This window comes from Gadus morhua, chromosome 4, assembly GCF_902167405.1.
Source record: "Gadus morhua chromosome 4, gadMor3.0, whole genome shotgun sequence".
Classification (NCBI taxonomy): domain Eukaryota; kingdom Metazoa; phylum Chordata; class Actinopteri; order Gadiformes; family Gadidae; genus Gadus; species Gadus morhua.
Genome location: NC_044051.1, coordinates 43,518,002 through 43,530,501, shown reverse-complemented (window position 1 = coordinate 43,530,501; position 12,500 = coordinate 43,518,002). Strand labels below are relative to the sequence as shown.

Below are 12,500 nucleotides of genomic sequence, written 5' to 3'. Positions count from 1 at the left end.
CAGCCGGGACGCCTTCTGGCAGCGCGGCCTGGCCCTGGTCTCCAGCCTGAGCGCAGACATGCTGCGCATCAACACAGACCCGCTCTTCTTCACACAGGTGTTCCAGGACCTGAAGAGCCAGGGGGGGAGAGAGGGGGAGAGGGGGAGAGAGGGGAGGAGAGAGGGGGAGGGGGGGAGAGAGGAGGAGGGAGGGGGGGAGAAAAGGGGAGAGGGGGAGGGAGGGAGGGAGAGAGGGGGAGGGGGGGAGAGGGAGAGCCAGGGGGAGAGAGAGAGAGGGAGAGACGTGGAGAGAGAGAGGGAGAAAGATGAACTCCAGGATGACAACATGAACTACACTATGACAACATGAACTCCAGGATGACAACATGAACGACACAATGACAACATGAACTCCAGGTTGACAACATGAACTACACTATGACAACATGAACTCCACTATGACAACATGAACTCCCGAGTGACATGATCTGCGAGATGAGCTCCATGTTCTCAATGCTGCGGGTTCACTTCCTCTCTGAACATGTGGGATGGAAAGGATAAAGATGGAGTCGTACTGAGGAACCTAAATATAGAATTAAACCAGTTCCAATTCAGGCTAGCTAGATAGCTAATGTTGAGCTAAATGCTAGTAGCTAGCCCAATAATTACTGATAGCCCAAAAAAGATGCTAATAGCTAGCCCATTGGTTACTGCTAGCCGCACAGAGCTGCAAATTGCTAGCCAATTGGTTACTGTTATGCCCAGATAGTTGCTAGCCCACTGGTGATTGTTAGAACATGGTGGCTTGTTTAGCTTGAAGCTAGTTTAGCTACATTACTTTTTTAGCTTGTAGCTAGTTTTACCTTTATGGCTAGTTTAGCTACATTGATCATTTAGCTTGTAGCTAGTTATTCAATATGACTAATTTACCTTGAAGCCAAAACGGTTTTGATTGTTGTCCATGATAGCTGCCATGCTTTCCTTCTAGCTGACCACACAGCCTTCGTTTGAATCTGATTTGATTAAATTATGTTTATTTATATGGAGATGTTGGAGTCCATTAAGAGTATTATTGTGCCCTGTTTACACATTATGTTTACTGAATGTTAAATGTATATTCCAATGTTCAATGCAACTGGGGGCCTCCATCTAGCGCTTCGGGTTCAGAGCTACTGGCAGAGAAGTACCACCCTTCACCTGGGGGTCCTGTTACTGATATAAACACCCTTCACCTGGGGGTCCTGTTACTGATATAAACACCCTTCACCTGGGGTCCTGTTACTGATATAAACACCCTTCACCTGGGGGTCCTGTTACTGATATAACACCCTTCACCCGGGCCAGGGGTCCTGTTACTGATATAAACACCCTTCACCCGGGCCAGGGGTCCTGTTACTGATATAAACACCCTTCACCCGGGCCAGGGGTCCTGTTACTGATATAAACACCCCTTCACCTGGGGGTCCTGTTACTGATATAAACACCCTTTCACCTGGGGTCCTGTTACTGATATAAACACCCTTCACTGGGGGTCCTGTTACTGATATAAACACCCTTCACCTGGGGTCCTGTTACTGATATAAACACCCTTCACCCTGGGGGTCCTGTTACTGATATAAACACCCTTCCCCCGGGCCAGGGGTCCTGTTACTGATATAAACACCCTTCACCCGGGCCAGGGGTCCTGTTACTGATATAAACACCCTTCACCCGGGCCAGGGGTCCTGTTTATGATATAAACACCCTTCCACCTGGGGGTCCTGTTACTGATATAAACACCCTTCACCTGGGGGTCCTGTTACTGATATAAACACCCTTCACCTGGGGGTCCTGTTACTGATATAAACACCCTTAACCTGGGGGTCCTGTTACTAATATAAACACCCTTCACCTGGGGGTCCTGTTACTGATATAAACACCCTTAACCTGGGGGTCCTGTTAGAACGGATCTAACTGTTGGGGATTGCTGTGGATGTTCTGCCCTACGTAGTCAGTGTGTGTGTGTGAGTGTGTGTGTGCGTGTGTGAGAACTCAGGAGTATCTGTGTGTGTTTGCGCGTGTGAGTGATTGTGTATACGTGGTGTGTGTATACGTGCGTGTGTGTGTGTATACGTATGTGTATACGTGTTTGTATACGTGTGTGCGTGTGTGTGTATGCGCGGGTGGTGTCCGTGTATATACGGTGTGTGTGTATTTCTCTGTGCGTGTGTGTGTGTGTGTGTGTGTGTGCGTGTGCTTTTACACTTGTGTATGTTTGTGTGTGTGTGTGTGTGTGTGTGTGTGTGTGTGCATGTGTGTGTAGCGACTCGTTGGTGCTCTAGATTTTGTGAATAGAGCAGCAGAATGGTCACATGGTATAGCTGTGCTCAAAGTTGATTGGCCAGAATTTGCTGCAGTCTTCAGCAGCACGAGAGAGAGTGAAAAGGGGGATATATAGAGAGAGAGAGAGAGAGAGAGAGATACAAACCAGACATAGATATATCTATCTGTGTTTGTGTTAATAATATAAAAAATAATCTTTAATAACTGGATGTAACATAATATTACTACTAATCATCTCTCTCTCTCTCTCTCTCTCTCTCTCTCTCTCTCTCTCTGTAGCTTACCTCACCAGTTGTTATGACCCCTTTACAACTCCAGTAGACCTTGTCCAGGGATTTCCATCCTTCAGTGTTAAACCAGATCAGGACCAGTTAAAACAGGTCAGGGCCAGTTAAACCAGGTCAGGGCCAGTTAAACCACACTGTGAGGGACCGGAGTGGTCGCCCCACGTATCTGGGATACGGGCAACTGGGTATCGCGAGTGTGGGCAAGAATGAGGGCAATGGACTGACGACTAAGAAAAGTGAAGTTTTAATCTCTCCAAACATTCACAAAAACAGAGCAACGTTCACAAATGAAAAGGAAATGACTGCATCAGTCAGCAAACCAAACTAAGATAACATAAAACAGCATCCCATAACATACATTTCTCGTACTGGCCTCACTCCAAGCCAGCACCCACTTCAGCCCCAAACACCAAATGAAAAGGCCCTTAAATAGGGAAATGGTAATTGGACCAATCACGGCCATATGGGCCAGACCATTAGCTGGGGAACATTTACCTAAAGCTAACATTACTATACTGCCCCCCTACCGGGACGGAAGAACTAACTTCCACCAGCCCAATCTAATACACACACACACACACACACAATATAATAATAATAATAATAATAATAATAATAATATAATAAAGCTCTAATGCGAGACAGTGAGAAGGGGAGGATTTCACCTTCTCACATTTCCCACCACCTCTGGAGTTTCGCCAACAGGATGGCGAGACAAAAAGCTCTGCCTCAGTATTCTGCCTTCCCGCTCGGTACTGCACCCTGAAACGCAATGGTGCAGTGCCAAGAACCAGCGGGTGATGCGAGCATTCGAGTCCTTCATGCTACCCAGCCACTGTGAGGGCGGTGATCCACAACGAAGGGGTCACGCCCCCTGTCTCCCCCCTTAGCAGCCTCTGTTACACAATCACAGAAAGGCCGCTCTTACCAAGGGGATCAGTGGCATGACCCATGTTTCATCGCCACATAGGCGCTGCGTGCTTTGCCGGCGAGGTTAGGGTACTATAAAGACGGCACCCAATCCTCTCTTGGCCAGCCAAAGCCATTGCTAACCTCACAAATGTCCTGAGGTACTGCTCAAATGTCGTCATCCTCTTCCAGCCTGGGAATGGCCGCCCTGGGCCAGGTCACAGGCGCTACTGGTGCAGTTGCTGGTGCAGATGCTAATGCCGGAGCTGGATCTGGTGCAGGTGAAGACCTCCGGTCAGCCTCGACATCCTCCTTGAGTTGGTTCAGCTGCATATGGACACTCCTCCAGTGCTGCTCCTGCTTGGACGCCTCCCGCTCCAAGATCCTACGCACCGCGGCAAGGTCAGACCCCTCAAGCGGGTCTCCGCCGGATGCCTGGTCCTCTCCATGGCCGTCTTCCTCCTCGATCTGCAGTAGAACTCCTCGGGACAGTGTCTGCTCCATTCGTCGCCAGATTCGGCCTCGTCCTCGCTGTCCACCGAGTCCTCGTCTTCCCCCTCGTCTCTCCAGTTCCTCAGAAGCGTCGAAAAAAAAAAGATCCCACCACTGCCACCAAATGTGAGGGACCGGAGTGGTCGCCCCACGTATCTGGGATACGGGCAACTGGGTATCGCGAGTGTGGGCAAGAATGAGGGCAATGGACTGACGACTAAGAAAAGTGAAGTTTTAATCTCTCCAAACATTCACAAAACAGAGCAACGTTCAAAAATGAAAAGGAAATGACTGCATCAGTCAGCAAACCAAACTAAGATAACATAAAACAGCATACCATAACATACATTTCTCGTACTGGCCTCACTCCAAGCCAGCACCACCTTCAGCCCCAAACACCAAATGAAAAGGCCCTTAAATAGGGAAATGGTAATTGGACCAATCACGGCCATATGGGCCAGACCATTAGCTGGGGGAACATTTACCTAAAGCTAACATTACTATACTGCCCCCTACCGGGACGGAAGACTAACTTCCACCAGCCCAATCTAATACACACACACACAATATAATAATAATAATAATAATAATAATAATAATAATAATAATAATAAAAGCTCTAATGCGAGACAGTGAGAAGGGGGAGGATTTCACCTTCTCACACACACGTATTGTAGTATATCTGATCAGGAATGACTTTACTTAAAGCTAACAATGACCACTTAGATTCATTTATAATCACAGCATTGTAATAGTTGTAATGGATACAATGCAGACCAGCTACTATTATGATAGATTATTTGTAATTTGTTATCATTTAAATATATAGAAGTTTTGATTAAATGCATTGTGTCGTAACCATCCAATATATGTATACTCACCATCCGCCGTCATATTATGAAACGATGGTATCTGCTTCTGTAGAAGCCACAAATTAAAGAAACGTTTGGAGAAAAACACATTTTATTCGCGGTAAAGCACTCTGAAGAATCTAGATGAAAAGAGTGTGTAGATCTAGTTCAAAACGTGAGCAGCTTTTACTACTTCTCAGGAGAGTTTGTTTTGTATGATCATTCAAAAAACCAATGCTGTTTGCCGTAGACATTTAACCGATGGAACCAGGAGCCTCGGAGGCGGGACTTATTCTTCAGAGGTTTATTACCCACAATCCTAAAGACAGGACGTCTTGATTGGTGGAGCTCGCTGTAACCATTGAAATGTTTACCGCCGGCGCAAAAGTCAAGCCGTCGATGAGTGCTGCCGCTGAACGGACCGTTAACCACAGAGCCTTCATGACGGAGGACCAGTGTCCACTGGGTGGAAACCAGTACAGGTGGGACTGGACTGGAGTGAGGACCAGCGTCCACTGGGTGGAAACCAGTACAGGTGGGACTGGAGTGGGGACCAGTGTGAAGGAGAAGACTACAGTGCCGTGTTCCAATATCCATACTATCCGTACTTACTAGCCTAAGTTTGAGTACGTGGGGCGTTCCGATTCAGATCGGGCGAAAATAAGTTTACTGAAATGACCCGGATGGTGTACCCAAAACGGTCAAATCGCGAAGAGCGTGGCGATGTACACTTTCCGTACTCAACGGCAGGCCATCTTACCTACGTAGCGGAAGAGGGCGGAGCCAGGCTGAGCCAAAGTCGCGCGCATTTTCCACATAGCCTGCATTAATAGTGTCATTTTGTCATTTTTATAGTTTTTTATAGCTTTTTATAGCTGCTAGGCGTAAAGGGTTCACAGTTCAAAGCGGGATGTTTATTGCGGGGGAGGAGCCGCGGCGGCAGTGAACGTAATTTCCGGTTAGTGCACCACGGAGTATTCGATTTGGAACAGCACTGACATCTGAAAATTAGCGCACTTAGTGAGTGCGGATAGTGTAGCTGACTTGATACGATTGTAGCAACTACGTTATTAAACTAGTGATCAGATCCAGCCTTGTGTGGTTGCTATAGAAACGAGTAACCTACAGCTGAGCTAACGTTATTCACCGTAGTTCTAAAGGGAACTACTTTTCGAGGGAGATGAACTTAAACAGAGTATACATTTAATAAACATGCAATACGAATAAGAAAAAGGCTAATTATAGTGTGTTAGTTACCTAGCTAGTCACTATCAGTTAGTTAGCTAGTGTGTTCGGAAAGTTACTTGCTAGTTGGTTAGTTGGTCAGCATAGATATATCCTGACTAGATATCGCCTGAGCTATGCTGTTCAGTGGAAGGTATGCGTCATGCCGCCGCCATCTTGCCTTAGGATAACCACCCACCTGAATACAATTAACGTTGATTGGGCAGAGGTCCTTACCCACTCAAAATCACTCTAGAAATGTCTGTTTGTGGTAATGATAGTACATTTTTATTTATTTTTTACTATTACCGTTCACTAACCAATCCGCTTGAAGATTTCTTAGAAAGGAGATTTACAGTGATTTTGACTGGAAAAGGACATCTGCCCCATCGGACGTTCATTCATTCAGGTTGTAGTCAGTACATAATATATCTATGATTAGTCAGCTAGTGTGTTAGTTAACTAGCTAGTCTGTTAGATAGCTATCGTGTTAATAAGTCTGCTGATCAGTCAGTCAGTTAAATGGATCTATTCTAGTAATATTTCCAAGTGTTTGATGTATTATTCTACCAATATATACATTATTTACTTTAAACATTTCAAAACATCTTTACTTTCAATGGTTTCCTGTGGCAGTGTGACGATGCTTCTAATGCTTGACCCAAGTGGTCAGAGAGGAAACTACACACACCTAGTGGTCAGAGAGAAAGCTACACACACCTAGCAGTCAGAGAAAACTACACACCTAGTGGTCAGAGAGAATGCTACACACGCCTACTGGTCAGAGAGGAAACTACACACACCTAGTGATCAGAGTGAAAACTACACACACCTGGTAGTCAGAGAAAACTACACACCTAGTGGTCGGAGAGAAAACTACACACGCCTACTGGTCAGAGAGGAAACTACACACACCTAGTGGTCAGAGAGAAAACTACACACACCTAGTGGTCAGAGAGAAAACTACACAGTGTCAATGGAAGTGACCTTTAATTAGAAACCAGAGCAGAACAGTTCTGTACAAACTCTTCTGATTGGCCCAGCTACAGTCCAATGGGCAACAAGGACAGAGAAAGAGAGAGAGAGAGAGAGAGAGAGAGAGAGAGAGAGAGAGAGAGAGAGAGAGAGAGGAGAGAGAGAGAGAGAGAGAAGAGATGAGAGAGAGAGAGAGAGGAGAGAGAGAGAGAGAGAGAGAGAGACAGGATGGGGAGAGAGAGAGATTAGTGCGGTTCATCCTGATGGTGGCAGCCATGTTGGATCGGTGTGCCAGGTCCGAGGGGGCGTTGCTAGGCAACTGATGATGCTGTTGTGGGGTGTATCGTTCTGCTCAGCTTCATTTCAACACTATTATAGTCGTCATAGCAACACTACACCAGAACACCAGTGGAAAACACACAACAAAATACACACACACACACACACACACACACACACACACACACATGCACCCAGCCAAACATGCACACACACACACACACACACACACACACACACACACACACACACACACACACACACACACACAGAAACACACACACACACTCACATATATGTACACTCACGCACCCACACGCGCACGCACACACATAATTTGAACAAGACAAGTTAATCTCAGATTTGTACTGAGGTGAAAAAAGAGAATCTATTCTTCATCATCATCATCATCATCATGATGGGGGGTATATATAATATCAACAATATGGTGAGGGCGGAGTCACTGGAGCCCCCAGACCACAGAGCTCTGTGATTGGCTGAGGTGGCAGTGGGGTTGTGTGAGGGCGGAGCTTCTATCTCAATGTCACATGACCTCCCACCGGCCAGTAGAAACAGTCTTGAGTTGTAAACTGAGGTTCCGGGCTGCCATCCGTCCCATTGGAGGAATCACAGAGTAGGCGGAGCTCAGAGAGCACCAATAGGCTGAGTCCAGTGTTAGTGTGTATTTATATTGTGTGTGTGTGTGTGTTCAGTGTGAGTGTGTGTGTTTGTGTGTATATATTGTATGTTTGTGTGCCTATTGGGTATGAATGTATCAAGGCCCAATCCCAATGTCCGGACTCAGGGACTCACAGACTTTATTGCGTTCTCGCAAAATTCTTAAGGCTTCAGGGCTGTCCAAATGTCGGATTCCAAAGGGCGCGAGGGTTTGAGTCCACACTTAGCGAGCCCTTTCCGTGAGTACGCATCAGTGCACACTTCACCTAAGGGAATTACCCACAGTTCAAAGCGTTGTGACGTTTACCTCGGAGACCATAGGGAAATCCGGACATAGGAAGGTAAACAACAACAAGACGACGCTACTGTCAATGGGCGACCAGATGGGAATCTTCGGCCTTATTTTAGTGAGCCGGATCATTTGGATCAGCTCACCAACAAGAGCCGGCTTTTTTGCTCCCAAACGGCTCTTCATATTACTACTTATAGCTTTTAGAATTAAGCCAAATGTAGCCCGTTCTGATTTATGTTCCGTATGTGTAGGCCAATAATCACCTAAATTATCAATACATCCTTTATACTGAGGTATTCAAAAGTAAAAATTATATTTTCTAATATCAATACATTTCTGTAGCCGAAACGTCAAAATGAGAATTCCCAACCCGCAAGTGTCAGCAACATCTTTGTCATTAAACGTTGCCAAGGTAACATGTGCTCTCGTGGAGTGCTGCCCAATCCCACATTACCTCTCTGAGCCCATGTGGCCTCACACACTCGCTCACTTAGCACCTGAGGTCAATGAAGTCCGTGAGTCCTGAGTCCTCAGGGCTCACTTTGGGATTGGGCCAAAGTGTGTGTGTTGTGTGTGGTGTGTTAGGTGTGTGTGTGTGTGTTAGGTGTGTATCTTGAGGACGCTGCGGGGCACCCAGCCCTCAGCCGGGGGCGACTCTGAGTTGGCCGGACGGAACACCAGACTTTGGCCCTGCTGATTGGACGACAGCACCTGGACACGGTCGCCACGGACAACCGTGATCTCATCCTCGCGCACCGCGCTGAAGTCCTGCAGCACCAGCACCAGGTCCTACGGATTAGGGTTAGGGTTAGACCATGTTACACTGCCTTAACCAGGTTAGACCAGGTTACACTGCCTTAACCAGGTTAGACCAGGTTACACTGCCTTTAACCAGGTTAGACCAGGTTACACTGCCTTAACCAGGTTAGACCAGGTTACACTGCCTTTAACCAGGGTAGACCAGGTTACACTGCCTTAACCAGGTTAGACCAGGTTACACTGCCTTTAACCAGGTTAGACCAGGTTACACTGCCTTAACCAGGTTAGACCAGGTTACACTGCCTTAACCAGGTTAGACCAGGTTACACTGCCTTAACCAGGTTAGACCAGGTTACACTGCCTTAACCAGGTTAGACCAGGTTACACTGCCTTTAACCAGGTTAGACCAGGTTACACTGCCTTAACCAGGTTAGACCAGGTTACACTGCCTTAACCAGGTTAGACCAGGTTACACTGCCTTAACCAGGTTATACCAGGTTACACTGCCTTTAACCAGGTTAGACCAGGTTACACTGCCTTAACCAGGTTAGACCAGGTTACACTGCCTTAACAAGGTTAGACCAGGTTACACTGCCTTTAACCAGGTTAGACCAGGTTACACTGCCTTAACCAGGTTAGACCAGGTTACACTGCCTTAACCAGGGTAGACCAGGTTACACTGCCTTTAACCAGGTTAGACCAGGTTACACTGCCTTTAACCAGGGTAGACCAGGTTACACTGCCTTAACCAGGTTAGACCAGGTTACACTGCCTTTAACCAAGTTAGATCAGGTTACACTGCCTTAACCAGGTTAGACCAGGTTACACTGCCTTAACCAGGTTAGACCAGGTTACACTGCCTTAACCAGGTTAGACCAGGTTACACTGCCTTTAACCAGGGTAGACCAGATTAAACCAGGTTAGACCAGGTTACACTGCCTTTAACCAGGGTAGACCAGGTTACACTGCCTTTAACCAGGGTAGACCAGGTTAGACCAGGTTACACTGCCTTTAACCAGGTTAGACCAGGTTACACTGCCTTCATCCAGGGTAGACCAGATTAAACCAGGTTAGACCAGGTTACACTACCTTTAACCAGGGTAAACCAGATTACACTACTTTAAACCAGGTTAGACCAGATTGCACTTCCTACCAACCAGATTAAAGCAGATAAAAACCGATTAGACCAGATTAAACTAGATTAATCCACAGCGTTCTTGGTGTGTGTTTGTATGTTATGTGTGTGCGCGTGTGTGTGTGTGTGTGCGTGTGTACCTGGTCTTCGTGGGTGTCCGTGTCCTGGTCCGGTTGGGGGGCGTGGCCATTGGGGGTTGGGGGTGCAGAGGGCGGTCGCCCTGACGACAGAGGACGAGGAACCACTCCCTCCTTCCTCTGATACTCTATAGGGGACTGGAGAGCTACACACACACACACACACACACACACACACACACACACACACACACACACACACACACACACAGTGCAGACACAAACACACACACATATGACGAGTTGATCAATATTTTCAAGCCTACATACTGTGTCTGTCTACCTGTCTGTGTGCCTGTCTGTCCTCCTGCCTGTCGGTCTCTCTACCTGTCTGTCTGTCTGTCTGTCTGTCGGTCTCTCTACCTGTCTGTGTGCCTGTCTGTCCCTCTGTCTGTCTGTCCCTCTACCTGTCTGTCCCTCTACCTGTCTGTTTGCCTGTCTGTCCCTCTGTTTGTCTGTCCCTCACACACACACACACACACACACACACACACACATTCATCATCAAAACTGGCTGTCCTAGGAAGACTCCACTGTAGTGTAGTGTGTGTAGCTAGTGTAGTGTATTGTGTAGCATAGTGTAATGCAGCATAGTGTATTGTGTAGCGTGTATGTGAAGTGTAGTGTAGTGTAGTGTATGGTGTATGGTGTATTATGTAGTGTATTGTGTGGTGTAGTGTATGGTGTAGTGTAGTGTAGTGTAGTGCAGTGTACGGTGTAGTGCAGTATGCGGTGTGTCACCTGACAGGAAGTCCCTCTGGGCCTCCACCAGCTGGCTGAGGTGCTCCACCCAGCTGGTCCTGACGGAGGCGGCCGAGGCCTGCAGGGTGAAGCGCTCCTCCGACCCCCGAGACCACAACACGAACTGGAGCCGGTCGGGGTCCTGGTCGGGGTCCACGGAGTCCTGCAGCGCCAGCATGCTGACCTACAGGGACGTCAGGTAGACCTTAAACTACACCTATAGACATTATGGACCTTAAACTACACCTATAGACCTTATGGACCTTAAACTACACCTATAGACCTTAAACTACACCTATAGACATTATGGACCTTAAACTACACCTATAGACCTTATGGACCTTAAACTACACCTATAGACCTTAAACTACACCTATAGACCTTATGGACCTTAAACTACACCTATAGACCTTATGGACCTTAAACTACACCTATAGACCTTATGGACCTTAAACTACACCTATAGACCCTTATGGACCTTAAACTACACCTATAGACCATATGGACCTTAAACTACACCTATAGACCTTAAACTACACCGTATAGACCTTATGGACCTTAAACAACACCTATAGACCTTATGGACCTTAAACTACACCGTATAGACCTTATGGACCTTAAACTACACCTATAAACCTTATGGACCTTAAACTACACCTATAGACCATATGGACCTGAAACAGTACACCTATAGGCCTTATGGACCTTAAACTACACCTATAGACCTTATAGACCTTAAACTACACCGTATAGACCTTATGGACCTTAAACTACACTGTATAGACCTTATGGACCTTAAACTACACCGTATAGGCCTTATGGACCTTAAACTACACCTATAGACCTTATGGACCTTAAACTACACCTATAGACCTTATAGACCTTAAACTACACCTATAGACCTTATGGACCTTAAACTACACCGTATAGACCCTATGGACCTTAAACTACACCTATAGACCTTATGGACCTTAAACTACACCGTATAGACCTTATGGACCTTAAACTACACCGTATAGACCGTATGGACCTTAAACAGTACACGTATAGACCTTATAAACCTTATACATGTACACCATATAGACCTTATACATATACACTATCTAAACCTTATATACCTTATCTATACACGTTATATACCGTATAGTTGTAGACTATATAAACCTTATATACCTTAGAAACCTTATACATGTACACTATAAACCTTATATACCTTAGATATACCTTTTACATGTACACTATTTAACGTTATATACGTTATACATATACACCTTATATATCTTAAACATGTACACTATAATATATACTATACTAATATACCTTATACATGAACACTGTATAAACATTATATACCTTATACATACACACTATAAACCTTACTTACCTTATATATACCTTATACTGTATACCTTATACTTGTACACTATATAAACCTTGTAT

The 12,500-nt window shown here is 46.1% G+C and overlaps 1 protein-coding gene and 1 pseudogene across 1 annotated transcript in view; one reads left to right on the top strand and one right to left on the bottom strand.

Moving 5' to 3' along the window:
* LOC115541790 (cyclin-dependent kinase 5 activator 2-like) overlaps positions 1–139 on the top strand; it is a gene marked incomplete at its 3' end in the record, with an annotated part of 4,419 nt that extends 4,280 nt beyond the window's left edge. The window contains 1 exon segment of the mRNA XM_030353629.1: positions 1–139. This exon segment is cut by the window's left edge and continues 17 nt beyond it. Within this exon segment, the coding sequence (XP_030209489.1) occupies positions 1–139 (139 nt within the window).
* Positions 140–7,035: 6,896 nt separating this feature from the next.
* Positions 7,036–12,500, bottom strand: part of LOC115542131 (kalirin-like) — a 10,239-nt pseudogene continuing 4,774 nt past the window's right edge.